At 35.4% G+C, this 27,025-nt stretch overlaps 1 protein-coding gene across 1 annotated transcript in view; it reads left to right on the forward strand.

Moving 5' to 3' along the window:
* Positions 1 to 27,025, forward strand: part of TRDN (triadin) — a 384,176-nt gene that overhangs the window by 86,759 nt on the left and 270,392 nt on the right. The window contains exons 5-7 of the mRNA XM_046006499.1: positions 4,890 to 4,949; positions 18,679 to 18,732; positions 22,355 to 22,405. Coding sequence (XP_045862455.1) covers positions 4,890 to 4,949; positions 18,679 to 18,732; positions 22,355 to 22,405 — 165 coding nt within the window. The remainder of the gene's footprint in view (positions 1 to 4,889; positions 4,950 to 18,678; positions 18,733 to 22,354; positions 22,406 to 27,025) is intronic.

The following is a 27,025-nucleotide window of genomic DNA, read 5'->3' on the forward strand; positions in this document are numbered from 1 at the left end:
TTATGAGAAAAATATCCTTCTGAAGTCTAAATTGGTAGCACATTGTTACTCAGTTGGACAGGAGCCCGAATGGTTATCATTTCCTGGCTCAAGTGTAAGCAGACAGAAGTGGCTCATGTGCTCAGGCTTCACTGGATTCTTTAGGCATCTGATGGCCACAGGCAATACCGCTAGTCATAGAATCCAATCCCCAAAGAAAATGCGACGTTGCAATAAAACATGCAGAAAGAGAATTTATCCTTAAGTTTGAATCACAAGACATAGATTTCTTTTGTCTTCTCTCAGCAGAGAAATGCAGGTATGTGTATGCCTTTACAAGGTTAGCTGTATAATCTACGTTTGCTGCTATAGAAATACTAATGGTCTTCAAGGGATCATCAGTTAAAAGATTAGTTGATGATGTTCCCATCAAAATATGTCTGTGTAAGTCATCATATTTCACTGGGTTGTAAAGATTTTATTTTGTGAGTGTGCATGTGTGTTTATTCTAATCCATGACCCTTGCTGCCCCTTGTGAGAAATATAAGAAGATCTGCCAAAAGCAATGAGGCTGTCCTTTATATGATGCTGAAGTACAGAATGAGGGAAATAAAATATTAGTACCTTATTCTTGAGATTGGTCTGAATTACAGAACTGTGTTGTGTCAGTTCCGTTTACCATAAAGTAAAAAACAAATACTCAGAAATACATTGCCATTTTTTCAGTCTAATTCTTTAGTTTAATTTACTTTTATTTTTTCTTAAGGGAAACTTACTGTGAAGTATAGCCAACATGTTGAGATTCACCTTCCTCTGCTGGGTTACCTCCCTCCCGTGGGTTTTGAAAATGGTGGAGGCAATGCATACCCCCTACCCCGCCTTTTCTTGAGTGGTGTTCTTGATTCCAATCCTGTTGAGATTTGTCCTTTGGACTCCTGCTCATTTCAATTCTGGTCACAATCTAGAGCTCATTCCCTTCTGATAAGATGCTTCTGTGTACAAAAGAGCTAGAGCGAGGCTCCTGGGTGGCTCCGTTAGTTAAGTGTCTGCCTTTGGCTCAGGTCGTGATCTCAGGGTCCTGGGATGGACCTCCATATTGGGCTCCCCGCTCACGGGGAGCCTGCTTTTCCCTCTCTCTCTCTCCCTCTGCCTCTGTCTGCCACTCCCCCTGGTTGTGCTTTTTCTCTCTCTGTCAAATAAATAAATACATAGAAAGAAAGAGCGAGCTAGAGCTAAAGGGTGCCCAGGTGGCTCTGGCTGTGCTCCTTATGTCTGTTCTCTGATCTGCAAACTTCCTTGCAGGAAACACAGCCATTGACCAACATGGGTTGTGTAGTACCACAAACCACCACCCCATCCAGTGAATTTCTCAAGAAGTTAGGCTTGGAAGCTCTGATAGGATTACCAAGCCAGGATGGTCTTTCACACCTGAACTTGCAGAAAGTCCTAACTCAGGTCTGATTCTCCTGTAGGAGCTGTAGAACTGCTGCTTTGCTCTTCTGAGTGGCCAACAGATGTCTGCAGAATACACACAGACACATACACACGCATGCACACACATGCGCCTACCTCTAAAGGAAAAATATTATTCTAAATGACGATTTCAAAGCCTTCTTGTTTCGCAATGAATATAGCATATAATGTAAGCTTTTAATTTAGAAAATTTCATCCCATTTCAGCAATAGAATCAACCCTTACGAGGAGTGAGAAATTATCCCTTCAAGGTGACTCCCTTGGCATATCCAAAGATTCCTCTAAATCTCTGGCGTGTTACTTGCTTTATTGCCTTGAGTTATACAAGGCACCAATCTTCTCCACAGCCTCTGTTGTTCTGAATAGAAGGGAGCAAGTAAGACAGGGAAATTTTGAATTTGCATTTTCATTTGTGAAAGATTTAACCCTGTGGATGACCTAGGGTTTTAAAAAGGTCATCTGCCCACTCCTAGGACTAAACCAGCACTAATAGTCATATAATGTGACCACATATGAAACTTAAAATTTCCAAGTAGCCACACATTTAAAATGTAAAAAGAGTAATATGAAATTAATTTTAATCCTGTGTCTTATTTAACCTAATCAGGGTCTCAGTGAGGGCTCAACCAGAAAAAGAGTACTAATAGAAGATGATGCAGATATATTTATGTATTAAGAAATTCATTATAAGCAATTGACCTATGTGATTGTGGGGACTGGCTGAGCAAGTCAGAATATACAGGACAGCCGTCAGGCAGGGAGAACCACAGGCAAACTTGAATCCATGGGCAGGGATGAAAGCTTTCATCCCCGGACAGAATTTCTTTCCTCTCTACGGGAAACCTCATGATCCAGAATCATCTGCTTATTTAAAGTCTATGGTTTAGGGATTTTAATTATTTCTGTAAAATACCTTCACAGCAAATCCTAGATTAGTGTTCATTTGAATGACTTGGGACAGTGATCTAACCAAGTTGTCACACAAATAAAATGATCACACTAAATATGTCTAAAATCATATCATTCTAAAATGTTATTAATATAAAATATTAATGAAATATTTTACATTCTTTTTTATACTAAATCTTCATAATCCAGTATACACTTAGACTTACAGCACATCTCAATTTGGACGAGCTGCATATCATATCCTTAATATGCACGTAAATCCTGCGGCTACTGCCTAGGGCAGTATAGGTCTAGCTAGTGAAGGGGATTAGGGTGGTTATCTCATATTCTTAGATAGTTCTACAGGTATAGATTCTTTTTTTTTTAAAGATTTTACTATTTTTTTCACAAGCAGGCAGAGAGGCAGGCATGGGGGGTGGGGGAGCAGGCTCCCAGCTGAGCAGAGAGCACTATGCAGGGTTCGATCCCAGGACCCTGGGATCATGACCTGAGCCAAAGGCAGATGCTTTAACCCACTGAGCCACCCAAGAGCCCTCAGATATAAATCCTGTGTGTGTGTGTGTGTGTGTGTGTTAAACAAAGCTTATGTTAGCTTTATTGTCTATAGCCTATAAGATACAACTTTATAGTGCCTTTGCAAATAGGGCATGTTTCTTTAAAAACAGATGGTTTTGAAGGGTCAGGGGTGGGAGGTTGGGGCAACCTGAGGGTTTTGAAGGGTCAAGGGTGGGAGGTTGGGGGAACAGGTGGTGGGTAATGGGGAGGGCACGTTTTGCATGGAGCACTGGGTGTTGTGCAAAAAGAATGAATACTGTTACGCTGAAAAAATAAATAAAATGGAAAAAAAAATTGAACTTCCAAACAAACAAAAAAAAAAACCAAAATACAAATCAACTTTAAAACCAAAAAAAAAAAAATTTTCTTTACATATACCTCTATATGATAATTTACAGTGCGACAATGTTCGTTTCATAATTTCAGGAGTACTTTAGAAACCAAGAACACAGGATAAGCAAAAGAAATACTGTTGTGAGCCAACTGAGCATTTTCTTGGGGGCTCATTTTTGCCATACAGGGGGCATTTGGCAATGTCTAAAGACATTTCTCATAGTCATGACTAGGGGAGGAGCTACATGCATTTAACAAGTAGAGGCCAGGGACGCTGCTAAGTACCAGAGCTTGTACAGAACAGCCCACCCAACCCCCAAATAATGATTCACCCAACTCAGAAAGGTTTGATACTACCATCAGATATCTGGAACACATGCAAACACACACACACACACACACACACACACACACACACACACACACACGGAGCAGGATCCGGAGACCTATGGAGAAGAGATTAAAAAAAAAAAATGATGATAGAAGCCAAAAAATGATTCCTCTGGGTTTTGAAGATCTTTCTTTGAAACTTGGAGAAATTTTATCAGAGATTTGATTAAGTACCTTACGTCTTTTGTATCTCTATTGCCATATCAAAGTCAGGGATGGGATAAGGGTGCAGGAGTGCCCTGTAAATAGTGTGATGAGGGATTCATGGGGCAGGCAAGGAGGCAGTTTTCACAGTGATGGTTACCTTCTTAGCAGGTGAAAGTCACTGACTTTTCCGAAGATACTTAGGAATTTCCAATGTGTGGTCTTGATTTTAGACTTCTGGAAAAATTATAAAAATGCAAATTCGTATTTACAAATGGAGAATTTAAAATGTGTACAGTGATTAGCATCATCTCAAATCATCTGTGAAATAAAGTTGTGATAAATAAATAAGTAAAATTTGTTAGCATTTTTCTAAGAAAAACCATGCTATTAAGATTAAGTCACTTTTCAGAGGTAGTAATCATATTTGTAAACTCTAATATCTAATTTAGGTCTATCCAAATTCACTGCAAATTCACAATTAACTTCATTTTCCAAGCCTTGGCAATGTATGTATACTGAAGCTAGCAGCAAATTAAATATATTTGTTAAAACCTGATATTTAGAAAAAAATGTAACAACTGACTTATTCCATGAAATGTGTCATATCTGCATGCAGTAATTATTGGTTAAATGCAATGCCAAATTCTGATTATAAACATAGCTTAGAGTCAATACTTCTGAGATGTATTTCCTATTAGGTAGTTACAGTTCATTTCACAAATTCTTAATTTAATATGTAAAAATGAAATCTTCCTTAATCTAAATGACATTCTTACTAAGGATTCTTAATTGTATTGAGAGTAATTGAAATAAAACATAATTATAGTTTGTGATCAATTTTAGCACTGAAAATGGTGACAACATATCCCCATTTATGTAAGTTTTTAAGCTTTTTCAAATAACACTAATTTTGAGGTAAATCCAACTTTTTCCTTATTTCAATAAACAAGTGATTTATTTAGCAATATGTTACGATGACTTTTTGATTTAGGAAAAATTTAGACTTCATGGTAGAATTTTAAAGTTTAGATCATAGCAATAGTTTACATTTTGTATATTTTCAAGTATAGTTTTTTAAATTATAAATTCTGTATTTTTCCTAGAAATACACAAAGATAAGACTGAAAAGCAGGAGAAACCTGAAAGGAAAATACTAACTAAAGGTAACTGTTTAATTTTGTGTTTATTCTTATTTTTATTTAGGATATATATTTTGGGTACTGACATGAAAGAAAGGAAAATTTTCATGTGGAGTGTTCCCTTGTTTTAATATTTTTGATTGTGTTTAAATGAGTACCTTTACTTCTCAGGTAATTCCAGGTATAAATATATAAGTAATATTTAATTGTTGGAATCAAAGTGACTTCAAAATCTGTGACAATGTTTAAATTATTTACAACAGTTTTTCCCTTCGAAGATAGTACTGCAAATATAATTGTTGATTTACTAGTAAATACTTTTCTTCGATATGTTACTGTAATAAGTCAGAGTTCAATTTTTTTTAACCTTGAATTTTTTATGCCATGCAGTACCTTTAAAATCATTGGAACAGAAATACAGTCATTATATTGCCTCCCTACAGACTGCTACGGCCCCACAGTTTTCGTATATAGCCTCAAGGGGTACATGGACAGTGACAACATGATGATTAATATTCCTTTCAACTCAACTGAATCCAATAACTGCAATCTTGCATTAGAGGCATATTAATAATGGCCAGCATTGTCCCGCTCATTTTATAAGCATCTCTTTTCTAGAAGTGGCCCTTGTAGTCATAAAACTTTAAAGAAACATATAGGAATAAGATTGATGATTCACAGACCTGTACCCTGAGACAAATAATACATTATGTGTTAATAAAAAAGAAGAAAGAAACATATAGGAGGCAAGAGATTTCAAAGGGATATATTTCTAAATAATTCTCGGGATTCCCCAAATGATCAGCCTCGCATGCTTTTTAAGTGAGTCAGGGCAAAAATTAAAACCTCATAATTCCATGTCACACAAATATCTGTTCCGGACAGAATTTGAAATAATTTTTTTCTGGATAGAAATAGAATCTTGTCTAATACTTATTATGCCAAAACTCACTAATGTAAAATCACCTGCAATGAAGACCAAAGTTGCAAATAGTAAGATTTCAAATAACAGAAGTTCTACTTAGCCTTAAATTATATCAATATGTGAATATATTAAAATGCCATTTTAATATACTTGATGTACTTCCTTTTTGTGAAGAGTTTAAGTCATTCTGCAGATATTATGTTTTTAATCCTAATGTTCGAGTTTGTGCCAGATTGATCAGCCAATCCTTACACAATCAGGGACAGTGAAACTCACTCAATTGAAACCTATTTATATTTGTACTTAGGGAACTAATGTCTTCTTACTGTTCCCTTTCCTTTTTTTGGCCCCCAATTCCTTTGGTCAGGGAAATTGGACACAGCTCTTGGGTATGGATTAACTAAGCTGGCCATGACTGAACTGGCTATGTGTTTCAATCTGCTGGAGGTTAAACAGAAACTCAACTTGTTCCACATGGTTGGAGTCTCTGCTGTTTTATCTTGCAGACTGTACTATTAATTTAATAGCAATGCTTCTGGAGTGGATGTGGTGATGCAGATGGCACCATTTGCATTTTGGACCTGGCTCTATTAGAATCCTGCTGTTAAAGACTTTGAGCAGTGGGCTGTAGAGTGGGCTTATTAAACTAGTGAGTCTTGGATAATTAAAACAGTGAATTTGGCTGAAGTTTAAAATAAATTTCTCAAAGTCTGGGTTAGAAATTAGTACCTGAATATATTCCCCGAATAGACCAAATATAGTTTGGAAAGTGATTATTTCACAAGAAAGAGAAACCGGAGCTTCAACTGTTCACGACTTAAACAAGCTTTAGAAGTACTTTCTTCTTTCCCTATTTTTAATGTGTCAATATGAATGAAAGAGTCCATTTTACTGCTTGGTTTCCTCATCCAGGTGGAATAAATGCCTGCTTTTATATCCAGGTAGTTCAGTGAAAATAAATGTGGTTTTATAACCATTCACACATGTAGATGAATATGTTTTCTATATGCTACATTTCATATCAGTCATGGTTATATATGATGGATATTTAGGAATTTAAATTCTTATCAAAATATTTGAACTCTTACAAGATAGGACAGAATATATCCAAGGTATTATTTGTCTGTGATGGTTATAGACATGCCAACAAATATTTGAGCCTGAGAAGTCGGTAAAAACTAAAAACAAGAAAAATATAAAAACGCTGGTGAGTATTGGTGAAGCTGGGGGAGACAAAAATGTTGGTAGTGATAGAAGCTAGATCACACTCTATTCGCTCTCTCTTGCTCTCTCTCTCTCTCTCTGTTTTTCTCCTTTAAGGGATTCATATGGTATTTGAACAGGTTTTAGGAGTGTGAAGTCTTTTGAAAAGCTTTGGAACTCCACATGTAGATAACTTACTCATCAAATGGAATACAGAAAATCATAATATGTATAGACCCAGAGAACATATATTTCCAAAATCTTTTTTTTAAAGATTTTTCTTTTTTTATTTGAGAGAGATAGCAAAAGAGAGCACAAGCAGGGAGCCCAACATGGGGCTCAATTCCAGGACTCTGGGATCATGCCCTGAGCTGAAGGCAGATGTTTAACCGAATGAGCCACCCAGGTGTCCCCCCCCAAAATCATTCCATATAAATACACTATCTAATGCTAATTCATTTTTAAAGTGTCAGTGAATCAGTTTTGATCCCCACTTTTCATAACTTTATAGTTATCACCTAAATTTAAATGATTTTAATTCATGAAGCTAATGTAACTTTTATTCCTATTTTTTCCATCTGTTCATTTTATCAGATGGTTTTTTTTTAATATTTTATTTATTTGACAGAGAAATCACAACTAGGCAGAGAGGCAGGCAGAGAGAGAGGAGGAAGCAGGCTCCCTGCAGAGCAGAGAGCCCGATGTGGGGCTCCATCCCAGGACCCTGGGATCATGACCTGAGCCGAAGGCAAAGGCTTTAACCCACTGAGTCACTCAGGCGCCCCTATCAGATGGTTTTCTTAAGGGAAATACACCAGTTTTATGGAACTGAGGAGCGAACCCTTTAATTCTTAATCTGGTAATAAGTACTTACTTTGGTTTTAAGGTATAAGCTCTGACATGTTAGTTAATGTTTACCTTTTATTTAACCTTTGTTTTTATTTACGTAAAAGAAATTGTAATTTATTTCATAAATATGATCACAGTAATGTCCATGCTTGTGACCTTAAGTTGAATTAATATAGCAATTCAGTGGACTATTACACTTGTTTAAAAGAAACTTACAGCCACATTTTAACTTTTCTTGGATCACCAAGATGCCATTCGCAGAGTTGTTGCTGATATAAATGTCCCTGGTGAGTAGGGAGAATTCCATCATGCCAGAAGAGTTGTAGGCACTGAATATTTGTTGTGGCAGAAGTTAACTGGAAGAATGCTCATTCCGTTCCAAGGTGATGGTTTCTAATGCAAGATTTTATAGCTTAAAATGATTTTGCAGAATATACTCATATTTAAAGCCAAATATTTTAGAATATATTTTTGTCTAACCTCTAAGAACTAATTTCCAGATGGAGATGAGTAAGGCAGTCTAGAGACCACAGCCCATGAGTAATTCAGATGAATGGATGATCATTGTGGAATGCAGAGACACATGTCAAATGACAAGAAATATTGATCAGAGTCTCATCTGGCAGTCCACAGTTTGGGCATCCTTCATAGGTATAAATAACTACATATACATATGCTTTAGAAGAAAAGATACACATTCATTGTAGGGAATTCTAGAAACTAGTGCTATTTGTCATAAATAAAAGGTCTGAGTTATGGTTGTTAAAGACTATTTCCCTGTCTCAAGGTAAACACTCAGACATGTTTATTCAATAAGTAAGCTAGGAGCATAGTGTATGATTTTGACAAAGAAGGATGTCACCATTATTTTATCCTACTTTTAGAAATGTCTTGGATCAACCAGTTTGAGTCAGAATCCAAATTTAGGAACTACTGCCTGTGTACCCGGGACAAATTAACTCATTTTTGTTGCCTCTGTTTTCTCATATGTAAAATGGGTATGATACAATTGTGAAGATTAAGTGATTATGAAATCATTCAAAGAATTCTTGGCAAATTTTAATTTCAACAGTAACTGTCAGTCAGTTAACTAGTCTTCTTAATCACTAGTGATTAGGTCAATGATAATCCCTTGTGGATTTCTTATCTGCGTTATTTCTCATCCTATATTTGGGACCACTTGACATCCATCTGAGCATTGACTGAAGGAACTTAAGATCTGTCATCCCAAGATTCTGTGACACAACACTAAACTACCTTTATTGTCACTTTATCCCTGTATTTGTGCCTTCCTTCCTAAAAATCTCATACAAGCCTTTACTACGAAACAAATACTGTACTTAATCTATGCTTTCTAATGTTTCACTTAATCTTCATGGAAGAATCCAACATGGTAGATATAATCCCATTTAAAACTAGGAAAACTGAGGTTTTATCTGAACTTAATGATTTTTCTCCATGTCTGATGTTTATTAAGTTGTAGAGCCAAATTTTAATCTCAGATTTCCCTAATTTAAGAACACAGGGCTTTCCCACTGTACCTTTCATCTCATTTCCCTTCTTCTTTTTTGTTCCACTGTGTCTAAGTCTCTATAGCAGAATTTTCTCACAGCTGGAGAATCTTGAATTGTTCTCTGAACTGCCATGGTTAGGATTTTGTAATCTGCTTATCAACTTCACTGCTTGTACTTCCATAGAGCCTGGGCTTGTCTTGTTTGATGGCTTCCCTGCATAGCAGGCATGGTATACTTAATAAAATGTATCCACCTCTAAGTCTCCTCGCCATTGTTGCTACACTTAACAAAATAAGAAATGAGACCTGACAGTACTTATTCTTTTGGTAGAAATGCCAAACAGCGTGTCATGGGTGTATTAGTTTTCTGTGGTTGCTGTAACAAATTGCCAAAAATGTGGTGTCTTAAAACAATAGAAATTTATTATCTTACAGTTCTAGAGGCCAGAAATCTAAAGTTAGTTTCACTGGGTCCAAATCAAATTGTCGTCAGGGTGGAACTACCTCAGCGGCTCTGGGAGAGAATCTGTTCCTTGCCTCTTCCAGCTTCTAGGGCTGCTGTACTTCTTGGGTTGTGGGTGTATCACTCCAGTCTCTGCTACTGTGGTCACGGTGCCTTCTTTCCTGTCTTCAAATCTTCCTCTGACTCCCTATTATAAAGATACATGGGGTTGCATTTAGGGATCCCATAGATAATCCAGGCTTATCTCCCTATCTCAAGATCCTCGATTTAATCACATTGCTGGGTTTTTTGTTTTTTTTTTGTTTTTGGTGTTTTTTTTTTTTTTTTTTTTTTTTTGGTCATGTATTGTAACATTCACAGATTCCAGGGATTAAAACATGGATGCACTTTTAAGGGCCATTATAGAACCATACCACTGAGCTACTCTTTAACAAGAGTACTAGAAAGGACTGGTAGCTAAATACAAAATATAAGTATTTAAGGGTAGGAATCACAGAATGGGAAAATTTACCAAATTTATTGTAGCAACATTGTCATAAGAGTTTTTATAAAACTTTAGCCATCAGCATAACCAAAGTTAGGTGTAAAATTATTATTAGGGAACTCAGGGTTGGAGGAAGTATTCAGGTTTCATTGTTTAGGGGACCAGAACTAATCAGAATAATTCTATTATTTTTGGTTTATTTTAGAAAGCCAGATATTTATTCATTTGTTTCTTTTTGTTTTTTTCTGGATGAGAATATGTGAGGAGTCTAGTCATATTAGAAGTAGGATAACGTTTATGTGTGGCCAAGACAGTGACATAATTTCCTTAAGATATTATAATATAAACTCATTAAAAATTCATACTCAGTGTGCATGTACTTTAAATCAAAAACTTGAGAATGACCTGAACACCTCAAGTATTTTTATATTGGATAATCTCTTCACATTTCATCTAAAACATCGATTAATTAAGAGCCCAAGTGGTTAATTAATTTTGATATTTGAGAAGACTAAAGAAGTAGAATGTGAAAAGTCTCTGGACCCTTGTACACAGCTCTCATCTGACTTAACACAGATAACTAACAGACTTCTTTCACTCAGTGTATTTGAAGCCCACGTTAAGTTCCATTGCACAGAATGTCTTCATCCCTCTCTATTACTAGTCATGATAATAGATATCTCTATCCACCCAGGCTATTCAAGCTGCAGAAGGAGGAGTCATTGTTGCCAGGGGTGATATGGACTCGATGGACTTTAGAATCATCTGGATAGTTTAAAAAATATACATATATATAATATTTAACATAATATATAATATATTTAATATAATATAATAAGTATACCATGCCTGCCATATATATATATATATATCTCCATTTCAGACTCCATTCTGGGACCATTAATGTTTGGGAGGTGAGGACAGGGTTTGAGCCAAGCTTTTCTAATGATTGAAATGATGAGCCAGGGTTAGAATTGCTGTCAATTGAACTCATGGCCTAGAGTTCAAGTACAGTCTATGGATGGACACAGAATGTACAACTGGATGCCTATAGGTGAGGCCTGCACTAACTATTTAACATAGTCTTCACTACTCTCTCTCATCACTCCTGGAGTAGACACTTAATATGCATCATTTCAGAAGACATTTGACTGACAGTCCTGCCATAGACATCTTGGTCTCCCTCAAAACAAAGAGTGGTCCTGTTCAGCCTCTTGTCATACTCCCTCTTTACTATCATTTATCCTTTTCTCACCTCTCTTCTTCCACTGCTATCTTCTCCACAATCATTTCTCAATTAGATTAGGGTAGTCCTTCCTCCCTACCCCCCTTCCTTCCTTTTCTTTCTTTCTTTCTTTCTTTCTTTCTTTCTTTCTTTCTTTCTTTCTTTCTTTTTTTCTTTCTTTCTTTCTTTCTTTCTTTCTTATTAAATAGGATCCATGCCCAGCATGGAGTCCAAGGTAGGGCCTAAATGCATGACCCTGAGATCTGGACCTGAACTGAGATCAAGCATCAGCTACTCAACCAACAGAGCTACCCAGGCAGCCCTGAGACAGTCATTTCTTAACTGATTTCCCTGAATTACCCCTTAAATTCATGCTAATCATGACCCTCACAGGCTTCAATCCATTTGTTGCCATTATAGCACTTTAGAGGTAAAAGCCACATTTTCTACCATGTTGTAGAAGACTTTCCTCATATGATCATTGATATCCATACAAAAATCCAGCTTTTTGTACTTTCCCACATACCTTCCCTACTCTGCAACCTCCTCCTCAACCCTCTCAGTTCTCAACTTGGCCCCTGCTGCCCCACCAGCCCATCCCAGACATACCCACACTGCCTGTGCCTTAGGCGGCAGTAGGCTCCACTGACATCTCAGCTCTGGGCTTCTGTATGAGCCCTTTTCTCTAGCCAGCAGCCCCTTCCTGTGGAGTCATTGGGCAAGTCTGTTCATCTCTTTGATTTTCAAAAAAATGGACTTTCAAGGCAGGAGTTTTGTGTGCCCTCATGTTTATTCTAGGTCATTTTTGACAGTTCCTTTTGTGATTCTGTGTTTTCCTATTTATAAACAAAGAGATTGACGTTCAATGGTCTTCCAGATTTCTACCAGCTCTGAATTTATGTGCTTATATCAAATTAAAAGTGACTCTAACATCTAGCAAAGTACCCAACACATGAAACACATTCAATAAACATTGAAATAATGAATGAACTAATTAATGAAGCATTCATTTTCCCTGTTTTGTTAATCTCGACTTGACTCCTACTGACAATTTTTTCCTTGGACATTTCTATGTTTATTTTCAAATGTATATAATTATTCAGCTTTAATTGGGCTATTGTAATGTCAAATTTATTCGGTCAGCACCAGTTGAAGAATTTGATTGGAACTCCATATTAAAACAAAAACGATTTGTAACATGTAATTAGGAAACACAATAAAATTTATAACATAATAATATAGATTAAAGTAATACAGATTAATTTGGACAATTTGGAAAATGCAAAAAAGAAAGAAAAACAACTACAACCAATTATCCAAAGATAATTACTAATATATTTTTTATTTTTCTCTAGCTTTTCTTTCATTTAGTTTTATTTATTGCATATTGCCTTGGGTTTTTTTGCAGCTACAAATTTTATTGTTATTTTTCAGATAACATTTAGGCTTTTATTTAACCATTAAACATGTCAATTTACTCCTAGATTAAACCAGAAAAGATTGGAACACATTTGATAAACATATAACTAGATGGGAAAACGTTATCCAAGATGGTTCCTAGACAAAAGGAGAGTTTTTTAAGGCATTCAAAACAATAGGTATTTGCTACATCAGCCTGACTTGTTTAGTGTTCAGGTGAAGAGCTGACGTTATGAGTGGGGAAGAAGTTCACATGGCAGAAGTGTATGCTGATGAATGGCATGTGGTCAACATTGAAGTGGGCCAGTCTGTGAATGGGGTTATCCTCACAGGCAGTTATTGTAGATGAAAAAACTGGTCACTGCCATTAGGCAAAATACACATTAAGTTATTCACAGTACTTAATTTGTGCCAAACACCATATTGGGCACTAAAAAATCAATGATGTATAAGACCTAGTCCAGTGAGAGATCTAAAACAGCAAACACACAATTACACTATCTTGTGGTGAGTACCCCACAAAGAGATATCCTGGAGGAGACAACTAGCTGCCTCAGTTGCTGAATAGGTCTGACTGTAGTTTTCTGATAAAACTTTAGAGGAATGTATGGCTGAAGATTTAGATGTGCATTCTGGGACCTAAAATGGAAGACATAAGAGCTAGGTCAAGGGTCAGTCTTCAAGGAACCAGGTGAGAACTTGGTTAGAAGAGCGCAAGAGAACCCACATGATTAATATTGGTATTGGTTTCACAGGGCTCCAGCAAAAAAAAGTATCAAAAACTGGATGACTTAAAATAACAGAAATTTATTGTCTCACAGTTATAGAGGTAAATTAAATTTATTTGTTACCATCAATTGAAAAATACAGTAGCCTATATATTGTCTCCAACGTTAAGATTTCAGCAGGATGGATTACCTCAAAGAGCTGTAAAAGAGAATCTATTTCTTGCTTCTCCTGGCTCCTGCTGGTTGGCTGGCAACATTTGACTTATAGATGAACCGTTTTAATCTCTGCCTTCATCTTCAAATGGTGTTCTCTCTGCATCTCCGTTTCTTTGCCTTGTGCATATCTGTGTCTGTGTCCAAATTTCCCCTTTTCATAAGGACATCAGTCATATGGAATTAAAGACCACTGTAATGACTCCATTTTAAACTGATTACCTCTGTAAAGACTATATTTCCAACTAAGGTCACATTCTGAGGCACTGGAGATTAGGACTTCAACACGTCTTTCGAAACTATGCAATTCAATGCGTAACAGTCTCACATGAGTCATAAGAACATTTTTAAAAGGGTAATTTAGAATAATAATCCTGATTGACTGGTTTAGGATTGTTTCTGGGAAACCATTTTGGACTGGAATCATAGGCTGGCAAAGGATTTTGCTGAAGATGATGAGCAAAAGCCAAAGAGGATAGAACATTAAAATGTATCTAAAGATCCTGGCCCCTTATAAAAAATGCTCTCAAAGACCACAGACTAATTTAGGAAGCCTGTATTTTATAAACTTTTACTTTTGCCCTCTCTCAGCCATACATAACGGACTCTTTAAGGTATCAAATATATTTTCTTTTTCTCTCTGCCGGCGCTGAAAGATAAATCTGGAGGCAAGAAGGCTCTGCACAAAGCTATGTATCACTTCCTGCATAGTAATTGTTCACTTTTGAGGAAGTGATTATAGTTCTGACTATAGCAATGGAGCCCCAGTTGAAGGGGAAATTACCCATACAATTCAATCAGATTCGAGAGTAAAACTGTATTTTGGAATTTAAATATATACCTTGTGACTTGGAGCATATATCAGATGAGCTTTATGTATTTGGGTAATTTGCCTAATCAGCAAATTAATACATAAACAAATGTAATTTTATGGTGGAAAAAGAAGTGTATATTCCAGGATGGATTGTGTATTACATGCTTGGAGAAGCCAGCAGCACACTTTGGTTGTAAGAACAAGTTTCTGGTCTGCACAGGCCCTGCGTGGACAAGGTAGCATAGCTTTGGAGGAAGAGTGTAATCTGGCAATCTGATCACAATACTCTTGTGCTTTTCCGCCATGGACTCTTTTGAGACAGTGTTTTGTTATCCAGGGACAAAGAAGTTCAGGCTAATGGATCTTCTAGGTTCCTATCAGCTCTAAAATTGTGTGCTTATTTTAAGTAAAAATCATAAAATAATCCCTTAGGAAGAATTAGTAATATAATCTTCGACAAGTTTCTCTACTCCTCAAGAGTGCTCTTCTATTGAGTTCGTCATTATCGCTTAGAATGTATAGTTCATCTTGCCTTAGCACAGACTAGAAAGTCTACAGATTAGTTACAAAAATAAATAAATAAAAACATACAGAGGTGTACATACTAACCAAAAGCACATCGAACATTTTGTTTAGTGTTGGCTAAAACCTCTGCAAATTAGTACTGAAAAATTTTTGACACCAAACTTTCGAATTTTTCCAACTACTACTAACAGATCAGCGAAGAGTTCAGCCAACCTGGCCCTGAATGCCTACTGGTTTGCCCCTAGGGAAGGTTTGCTTGATAAGAAACTCCGGGTCAGATTCACTATGAGCTCTGGTACATTCAGAAAAGGACACAGGGCCTGTCTGGCAGGCTGCCAGGGCCAAGCTCTATAAAAGCGCAGAACACAGCTTGCAGAGTGCTGGAGAGGGACCACATGGGGTGGGCGAGAGATTTCGGCAGAGTTAAGTTGAGCTGAATGTTCTGGTCAGAGAAAGGTCAGAGTCTGGGCAAGTGCAGGAACAGCAGGGCCATGCCAACTCCAATGCCAAACATCAGGGCCATTCCAACTGGTGGATTCCATTTGTTTTTAATTACCAGTATACCAAAGGGACTTTTGTTTCTTGTAAATAAGGATGAGAAACAAATTAAGCTCCAGCAGGTGCAACAAGCTTATTTTGTCCTGAGCTAAAAGTGTCCTAGCTAAGATATAACTTGCCAACAGAGCTGATGACAAGGAAGGTACTTTTTTCTTCCATATGAAAACTTCTGGTTGTAGTTTCTAAGCAAAGAGGAGGTGCACAAGCAAATGCGGTTGTTGTGGCAAATCATTTTCTTTTATCTTAGAGTAATTATTAAGGCAGTTATTGGTGGTTGCATTGTTTTGATAGAAGAAGTTTTAAAATTTTGCGTCTGAGCTCAGTCTTGCCGAAGTTTGAAGTTTTCATCCAAGAAGCTTTAGTGGCTGTCTGCCATTTTGAACAGCTCCCTAGAGCACCTGGGTCCAGCTGTTTCACTGAGCAGTGTTATGGTACCATTTCTGAGGGGGATAATGAAATTCCAGCAAACAGGATTGTGTCTATAAATCAAAACTTAGACTGTGAGGAACCAGATTTTCCCCCAGGGTGACAGGAATGAGGCATTAATATGCTAATTTAAGTCTGAATTCAGCCCCCTTGCTCTTTCAATTTTGTATTAATTCCTCCATTTATGCCTGTGCACACATCAGCCAAAAAATCCTTTAGTGGAATGGACAACCAGCTGTCCGAGGTGGGTGAGGTCTGGTCCTTCACAGAAGCAGACACACAGATTAGGTGTTCTCCTGGGGATCTTGCCAATCAGGTTCCAGAAGCACAGTTTATCTCATGCAAACTTGGTTCCCCCTAGAGAACTTTCAAAAGAGGCTTTGTTTTTGCCAAGATTCTCCTTCGGTTTTTAGCTTAATTAATAGTAATCCAAAAGAACCAAAATAAGCTACCTGTGGTCATGTGTAAATGCTGAGGTCCTCTCTTTCTTTTGTGAGATATTTATATTGACCTTAGTAACTCAGAAACACCTAAAAGGACTATTAAATGTAAGGAAAAATAAAGCCTAGATGGTCTAAGGTGTATTTTTTTCTTCTGTTTCTCACTGGGGTTTAATTATTTAAGAAATTTTGATAAATTGTAAATTTTGTTTGCCCAGAAGCAAGCAGTGTTTATAATATCTATACCATATCATTAATAAATAGAATTGTATTCAAAGATGAAAATAGTTTTTCTTATAATTTTATAATTTGGCTCACTCAAAGAAAAATCTACTAAAACTTCACTATGGAGCAGACATCACATGGCGAGCCAGGGATACAAAAATAAAATAACCTGGTGTGGTCTTTAAAGAGATTTAACCTACTAGGGAGTCAGATATAGGAACAACAACAGTGATATTATTTAATTGTTAGAATGGAATTAGGCACACGGTTCTGTTTGCGTATGAAATAAGTAGAGATCAAAGAACATTTTGCAGTGGAGGAGACAAGTGAGTCAGCACTTAAAGGGCGCATTGATAAGAGGAAGTGTGGGAGTAAGAATGTAAAGTTCAAGGGGAAATTCATGGAGATGAGACTGCATTGATGAGTAAATATCAAAGCATTAAAGCAATAAAATATTTTTAGATTTCCTATAGCATCTACTATGTTATAAATACCATGCTAGGCCATGGGGGGTTACTAATATTCATAACAGGTCAAGAGTATAATCAGATTTTCCTATTAGAAATGTTACTCTGAGAGAGAAAAATCTCAATCTAAATGTTCAAGGGAATAGATAGGATATTATTATAATAATATTTGCAATAATAATATAGCAAGAAGGGCATTCTACTCCAAATTTTGAAATGATCTCTTTCCCTTCCTATTCCCTTACTAGATTAATTTCTTCTCACCTTAACATCCTTAAACATTATTTCTACCAAGGGACATTCCCCAAATACACAAACTAGTGTAAGTCTCTGAATGTCACCCTGAATATTTTCTTCATGGCAATTATACCAACTGCAATTAACTACCTTTGCAGTTGTTTGTCTAACTTCCCTTATTTCTCAGCTTGTTGACATCACAATGACAAGGATACATTCTCCCTTGACTAACGATCTTTAGCACATAGCAGGTGCTTTCTATATTTTTGTGTAAATAAATGACTGGTGGAGAATGTAATATTGGATTAAAAAAAGATGTGTAAGAGAAATATTGAAAGGTAGATTGAAAGAGATTGGCAAATGAACAAAAGTGGAAAATAGAAGATGAATCCTGGATGACTACCATGTTTCTAGCCTGACAATTGGAAATGCTATTAATAAGAGTTATGGCTAAATTTTGGAGAAAGGTTTTGACTTAATGAATTTATATCGATGTATCGGATCACAACTCATAGTAAATTAAATTTAGTTTTCTTTAAAAAGGTGTCATTCTCGTCTCATCACAGTATATTTTCAAAAATTGTTAGTGCGGAATGTTTCTGTAGCAGAGTAACACGTACAATTTACATTGATTATATTTTGCATCGGATTCAGAAAGTTATCTCTCTGTATTTCTGTGTTTATATTTTGATGTTCCTCCAGTGTTGAGCTGGGCTCCTTTGACATATAGCATGATAAATTTTTAAAGCTTTCTACTGAATGGTATTGAAATGAAAGGTTTGGGGAAGCTGAGGTGCATTCTTACCTTTGCAATTAGACCTGCTTTTGGTACAAGTTTGTGCTTGGATCTGAAATGAAAGTAGAAATAAAAAATTTATAATTATCTTAATATTTAAACATCTAACTGTGTAAAACATCATTCTAGTTAAAAAAGATTTTCAAAAGCAGCAGATAAGTTTTTGACATCAAAATTGCCATGAAAACATTTCATTATTTATTCCCTTTATTTAAGTGAAAAGTATTGTTTGTTTCTTTCCAGTTGCACACCGAGAAAAAGAAAAAGTAAAAGAAAAAGAAAAATCTGAAAAGAAAGGTATGGAGTTATTCTTACTCTGTTCTTACACATTGGCCTCTCCCCCTTTGAACTCCTCTTTACTTCCTATCTTTTAAAATTATATTATGGTATTTTCCTAAGAATTGAACCTATAAAGTAATTTCTAGGTTGAAGTGAATAAAATACATGAGACTCAAACTCTGCTACCAAGTTACTCTCTAGAAATATATCTATTTTTTCCCTGGCAGTTGTGATACTGCCTTAGTCAACAATGAGGATAATATTTCACAAAATATTTATCCACTTGATAGGTAAGAAAATATACTTTATTATTTTAACTTGCATTCTTTGATTACCTATAGGACTGGGATTTTAACAAAATTAATTTGTATGTATTTGTTTAGAATCTGCAATGCAGATTCCTTGTTTAACACAGAGACATTGTGAAAAGCTTCCTTCTGCCTTGTTCCCAGCCTCCCAGATCCCATTCCATCCTACCCACACATACACACAAACTACTTTTATGAGTTTTACGTTCATCTTTCAGAGCCTCAAGTGCATTTATGAGATAATATAGGTTACTGTTTCTCCCTGTTTTTTTTTACGCAAAATTTAATGTGTCCTATATTCTGGCTTTTATACTTCAATAACATACCTTAGGGATCTTTCCATATCAGAAAACAGATATTTTCCTAATTTTTTTTTAAAGATTTTATTTATTTATTTGACAGACAGAGATCACAAGTAGGCAGAGAGGCAGGAGAGAGAGAGGAAGGGAAGCACACTCCCTGCTGAGCAGAGAGCCCGATGAGGGGCTCGATCCCAGGACCCTGGGATTATTATGACCTGAGCCGAAGGCAGAGGCTTTACCCCACTGAGCCACCCAAGTGCCCCTATTTTCCTAATTAAAAAAAAAAATTATCGTATTTCAATGGGGATATTTTCCTCCATTGTATCTTTAAACCGCTTATTATTTGCATATTGAAGGATTTAAATATGATTTTTAGTGATGTATATTTCTTATGTAACTGTTCACACTCATCTCCCATTTCTCCTGATAATACTTGTGCATGTCACTTGTGTATATTTTCCTGGTCTGTCACTTTTTCAGATATTTTTCTCAGGTTTTGTACTTAAAGTTAGGGTTTCTGTTTGTGTGTATAGATATGTGTGCATGCATATATGTGTGTATGCATATGTGTGTTTGTGTTCAGATTCTTGAATTTTTAAGTGGCTAGATATGTTGTTTTTTTTCTTTTGGTGTTTCTACTTTTGAGTCTTCATTTGAAGATTAATTAGTTACTAATATTTCCTCAAGTTTTTAAAAATAATTTCATATTTCACATTTAATTTTAATTAATCAAAAATCCATCCCAATGTATATTGTGAAATAGGACTCTAATATTTTGCTTTTGTTTTAGTAATGTAGGTTATTTGTGCTAGGTTTTGGCTGATTTATATATCCACAATATGCCTAGCCTGCTGAGTTATCTTCTGCAAAACATTCCACTTAGCTGGAATATTTTATAATATTTTAGGAATCAGATCAGATGAAACACTTTTCAATCTTCCTTATTCTATGCACATATTTAACACTCTGAATTAAATAATTGTAGCTTTATTAATGTTTACTAAGTAATAATATCCATGAATTTCAATATAGTCACAATCTGTTTTAGAAACAAGTGTCCATTTCCCTTCTGCTACTAAATTATGCAGAATTATTGGTATTAGGTTCTACATACTCTGGCTAAATGAAATAATCCGATATTTCTCATGATTTTTTTCAACTTTCACAGTGGCTTAATATTTTTTGTTAAAAAGTAGTTGAGGATTTGTTGCCGCTGAATTATAAATGTTAAGGGAAATTTTCAAATTGGAAAGCAGAAAAAAAATGCTTCATTTTAAGTGTCTTTGATTTGTTATATATCAAAGGAGTTTGTGTTTTTTTAATTAAATTTTTAAAATTTTTTATAAACATATAATGTATGAGGAGTTTGCCTTTTATAAAGTTATTATATTGTGGCCCCATGACCTTGTGTGAATTGTGCCTTGGCGTAGTGCTCCTTCAGCAAACATTGTCATAGCTATCACCAATAACCCCAAATTCTAGTGGAGATGGCAGTGGGACAGTATGAGAGGTTGAGAGGTTGGCACTGTGGTGGGCGGGGGAGGGTGAAAGGGGTGAAGGGATGGGGAGCAGTGCACCTGCCCTCTCCTTAGCCCTGCAATTGCCACCCTCACGGCTTTCAAAAGAGGGTTGTGAGATGGAGAGGAGAAGGGAGTTGAGGGAAATTGGAAGGGGAGATGAACCATGAGAGACTATGGACTCTGAAAAACAACCTGAGGGTTTTGAAGGGGCGGGGGGTGGGAGGTTGGGGGAACCAGGTGGTGGGTAATAGGGAGGGCACGTATTGCATGGAGCACTGGGTGTGGTGCAAAAACAATGAATACTGTTACGCTGAAAATAAATTAAAAAAAAATAGTAAATAAAAAAAAAAGAGGGCTGTACTTTAAACTTTCTGTGATGTTTGCCTTAAATCTCCAAGATTCTGGGAAACTATTCAATAACTGTATGTTAAAAGAATAGTTTTTTAACTACATATTTAAGCACAATTTTTCTTTTATAATACAAGTAAACCTGATGGACATTAGTGTTTTTATTATATAGTTGCAGAAATGGAAGTAATTGGAACTCCAATTTTTTACTCTAATAATTTGGCTCATTCCTTAACCCAACTGTTTAATTAAATATCTTATTTTTTCATTTAATTTTCTATAATTTCTTTAATTCTCATTATTCTCCAATAAATAATACATTAATGTTGAAAAATGTATGGTGGTTTGGGAAACTACCAAACCACACACAGTTTAATATATTTGAACAACAGCTAATCTGCACATGCTTCTGTATGTCTTAGGGTTCCTTTGCTTAATAGAAGTTAGTGAAATAAATTCATGCTGATTTGTTATTTTATTACATAAGGATGAGAAGGTATAATGTTTCAGGTATCATGTTAAATACTATTCAATTAAGAAGCTGCACTTGATCAGTAATCATTTGTGATTACATTATATTTTATTGGTCGTTCTCCACCAAAGTTGCTATTTCTTAGGGATTATTTGGAAAAACTTTCATTAGAGTGGAGGACATTTGGGAAAGCAGCGACCACAGATGCTAAGCATTTTTCAATGCAGAAGACAGTCCCTTATAGTAAGAAATTATTCTTCCCCAAATGCCAATTATGTCCTTGTTGAGAAACACTGTTCTGAACCAAAGCTCTAATTCTGATTTAAATATTTATTTTAATTAATCATAGAGTGCTTCTTCCTGATAAAATAACATCTTTTGACAAATTATTATAAATTTGCTCTCTCTGTCTTTCCTAAAAACTTTATCTATTTAAAATAATAACTTTAAAAAGGAGAGTGAAACTAGCTTTCAAAATGCTTTATAAATCGTAATGCCAAGTCTTTTAAATTGGGCTTTATACAGTTATTATTACATTGTTATCTTTTTATTTCTAAATAAGGCTTATTAATGTCATCTATCTTCAAAATAGTTTGTGATTCTGGTGGCTATCAAAATTGAGGTAAAGAGAAAGCTTGATCTTGACATCTATTAAAATTATGTACTAATATATAAAATTTTCTGTTTAAGCAACTCACAAGGAAAAAATTGAGAAAAAAGAAAAAACAGAAACAAAGAAAGGTAACTTTTCCCTTTATTCTTTCCTCCTTCCCTTCTTTCTTTCTTCCCTCTCTCCTTCCCCCTGTTCTTTCTTTCATTCTTTCTTTCCTTCTCCCTCCTTTCTTCCTCCCTCCCTCTCTTTCTTTCTTTCTCCTTCCTTCCTTCTTTCCTCTTTCTCTCTCTCTCTCTTTCTTTCTTCTTCCCCTTCCTTCCTTCCTCCCTCCCTCCCTCTCTCCCTTGCTTACTTCATACCCAACATGGAACTTAATGCAGGGCTCAAACTCAAAACACTGAGATCAAGACCTCAGCTGAGATTGAACTGGACGCTTAACACAATGAGACAACCAAGTGCCATCCCCCTTTATTATTTCTATAACTAAATTCTTTTTATTGAAAAGATTACCATTTGGATTTTGGAGAGCTGGATAATTACAAGCATGCAGCATTTCCTTTACATAAAAATTAATTTGGTCTTACATTTAAAATTTGCTATTTTAGGGTACCTAGGTGGCTCAGTCGGTTAGGTGTCTGCCTTTGGCTCAGGTCATGATCTCAGGGTCCTGGGATGGAACCCCACATCAGGTTCCCTGCTCAGAGGGAGTCTCCTTCTCCCTCTACCCTGCCTATCTGCTTGAAATCTCTCTCTCTCTCTCTCAAATAAATAAATAATCTTTCAAAAAATAAATAAGTAATAAAACTTAATATTTTAAAGATAATAAAACTGAATACTTAAAATAATGGGGACTCTGAAAATGTGAGAGGAAGATGAAAGTCTTTTCCGCACATGCTGGGAAGAATTTGGAACCCCAAGACCTTTACCCCTTACTGTCATCCCCATAGATACATTGTATTGCATGTCAAAGAGCACTTTGCAAAAGTAGTTAAGGTTGATCTAACATACGGAGATTATCCTGGATTATCCACGAAGATTCAATGTAATCTCATGAACCTTTAAAGCACAGAGATGTGACACAAGAGAAAGATTTGAAGTGTGAGAAGGATTTGCCCCCCATTGCTAGTTTGATAGTTGAGGGGAGCATGTGGACAGCATGAGAAGAATTTTGTCAACATGTTGAATAAATTGAATCTTCCCAAGAACTTCCAGTAAAAGATGCAACCCTGTTGGCAATTTGATTTTAGCCTTGTGAACCTTAAGCAGAAAACTTAGTTGAGCCACATTATGCCAAGACTTTTGTATTTTGGAAAGCGGGAGATATTAAATGGATATTGTGTTAAGCATCTAAGTTTGTGATAATTTACTACTATAGAGATAGGAAACTAGCACATTATATTTCGTTTACAGCTTTTGACCAGTAGCACACTTTGAATTAATTTTAGAAGATTCAAATTCAAGATTTAATTTTTAAGAAGAAAGGATAATGCATATATCTTGACTGATACTGATACTGTAAGCCGTTGAAGACCAAAAGTATCTTAACAATATACCCTCCCAAATCAATTAGAATATCAATGTAATTTTATGTATTTTGGAGGATTAGGTAAATATTAAATTATAAATTTAGTATTCTAAATTTGCCAATTGTTTGATGCTAAAAAATATGGATTCTAATTGATAGTTCGATCTTATCTTCTAAATTTAAATTTCCTCTTCCTATTTTAAAATACAGGTTTTATGTGACTGGTATATTTTAGAAATCTCAATTCAGTATTTTCAAGGGACTAATTATCCAAATAAACATTGGAATCTACTTTCATAATTCAATGTGTTTATCTACCCAGTGCAAAATTAAATATTTGAGAAACATATATATTTTTACTAAATTTTTTTCATGAGATTACTAAATTTCATTTTATTAAGATAGATGGATTTTAAACTAAAACTTTGTTTCCTAGAAGGTAGCATGAATTTAGTCTTAAGATGAGATTTATAACTAAGTTTATTTTAGTTATAAAATAATTAAAAAAGAGATTTATTTTATTCTATTTGGTTTTCTTCTGTTTGACAGATTTGAAAGAAAATAAATTCATGTATATATGAAACCCTAAAGCTAGTAGGGACATTAGAGATCATCTTACCTAATTACTTAACAGATGAAGAAACCAACCTTCAGGGAGAAAAACAATTTGCCCAGATTATATAACTAGTATGTAATTAAACCAAGACAAAACCCCAAGTGAACTGAATATGAGTCTAGTATTCTTTCCAAAAATAAATAGAGCATTGTTTTCAAGCATCGATTATTCCTTCAGCAAATATCTGTTGAATACTGTACTAGTTATCTACTGCTGTGAAAAAAATTACCACAAATTTAGAAACTGAAGTCAACACACATTTATTATGTCAGCTTCATGGGTCAAAAATCTGGGCATGGCTTAGCTCAGTCCTCTGCTTCACAATGTCTCACAAGACCATATTCAATGTATTAGACAAAGGTACAGTCCCATCTGAAAGCTCAACTGGAGAAGGATAATTTCTAAAGTATTTCCATGATTGTTGGCAAGATTCAGTTCTTCAAGACCTATTGAATCAGGGCCTCAATTCTTTCCGACTGGTGGCTGGAAGTCGTTCTCTGTTCCTTGCCACGTAAGTCTCACTAATATGTAGCAGGTTTCATCAAACTTAGCAAGAGAGAGAATCAGCTAGTAAGGCAAGAATAATCTTATGTAGACTAATCATGGAAGTCACGTATTACTTCAAATGCATATGCAAATGCATCGGCCAGCCCATATTCAAGGGGAGAGGTTTGCACAAGCATATGTATACTGAAAAGTGGAGATCACGGACAGACCATCTTGAGGTCAGCCTGGTCTGCCACAAATCACAAATATTTTCTTTACATACTTATATTCTTATGGGTGAGATAGATGTGGCAACGCATATATGTATAAATAATAAATTTCCTTTTTATTTTATGTATGTATATATACATTATGTTAGGAATATAGGAAATACATAGGACATTCTCTTTGCATAATGGACAATTTTGGGGAAAACAGAATAAGATTGAAAAGGTATTCGTTATAGTATGTGATAATTAAATTAGAAAAAAAATAACCTATTGTATTTGAGAGGTATGACTAGAGTTAAAGTAAAATCTCCCTCTGAAGTCTTTGATTGTCAGAGACAGTCCTGTGGAACCCAGCATATTTCATACTCTATTTCAAGCACAGCCTGTCCAAGAGTGACAACTCTCTGAACCACCTCAGGACTTCCTTCCTGGTGCATGTGTAGAACCTCATATTCATTGTGAAGATTAGCCCATTCCTATAGTTCATTAAAAATAACAAAGACAGGGAAGAAGTAGAAGAGGAGATAGTGTCATGAGAAGCAAGTGGGGTAAGCCAAGTCCAGGCCAGGCTGTCAAACTGGCTGGAAAATGATGATCTCCAGATATGTGTGTATTGGATAGAAGGGGAGCTTCCTATTTATCGAACACATTCAGAAGACTGTTGTTCTCACTAGTTTCTGTATATTTATATCTCCCCTCATATGTCTTAAAATACATTTTTGGTATTATCCTTGGAGATTAATATGAATAATATTATGCAATTTAGTGTAATGGGGAAATGGGTTAGTCATTTGGGTTCTTCTACTGCTTCTACTCCTGCCTTATTAGTGGCACTATGTTTGGCAAAAGGTTTTTTATTCCTAGATTTCTCATCTGTAGAATGAGTATAATATAGCAATCCCTGCTATACATCAAACCCTAAGTTCTAGGAAAACTCCAAAGAGCTCTAGGAATATAGGATATGAGGATTTAATATTAGAAATTCCTATGTACTTATTTTGCAGTGTCCAAATCCTTCTGTTCACATTGTTTTTGCTTATCTTCACGGCTACCTTCCTTCTTCCTAAAGGAAGAAAGAGTGACAGTGGTAAATTTTGTTTTAATGAGAAAAACTGAGGAACAGAGAAATGAAGCAGTTGGCAGTAACTTTATGAATGAGAGTTGAAATTTGTTATATCCTAAATCAAAAAATGAATAGTATGTTAGTATGTTTATTGAATAATGTGATTTCCCAACTCTGGCATTAGACATTTTGATTCTAGTACAGTCACTAATGGATAAGACTCATTCTCAAGTCAATTAAATACACTGATGTCTTTCTTTTGATTAAACCATTTTATTTGACAAAAATCATAAATTAAAAACCTTCCTAAATAGAATTGGGTAATTTGAATACAGTGTAACAATACTTTTTGCTTTTTCATTCCTTAGTGAGCTCCTCAATCCAAATGTCACTTATATTCTTATAAAAGAAAAGAAAAGAAACAACAGCAGGAAAATATTTTGGCATAAAATTTAAGAACACCTATCCAGTTTGATAAAAATGAATAGCAGTTGAGTGTTGCTTTAGTATCATGGCATTTACCCCATTATATCCATATCATTGTTGAGTTCTTACCTATTTTAATGTGAGGCAAAGTTATTTGTTTCAAATATGAAGCTCACTGACAAATGTCTAAAATAGGTAAGGAAAACTTTGTTATTTTTATACTTAAAATCACTAATAAAAATTAGTTTGTTTTAAATGTGGTCAACTTGAAGAAAATAACCTTTGCTCATTTATAAATTATTATGGCATTAAAGGTAGATCTGAATTTCATGTATTGTTAATTCCATGCGGTGAAGTTAAGGTTAAATCAAGTGCTGCCTACAAGTGGATAGGTGTCATTTA

The sequence above is a fragment of the Meles meles genome, chromosome 5 (assembly GCF_922984935.1).
Source record: "Meles meles chromosome 5, mMelMel3.1 paternal haplotype, whole genome shotgun sequence".
NCBI lineage: Eukaryota > Metazoa > Chordata > Mammalia > Carnivora > Mustelidae > Meles > Meles meles.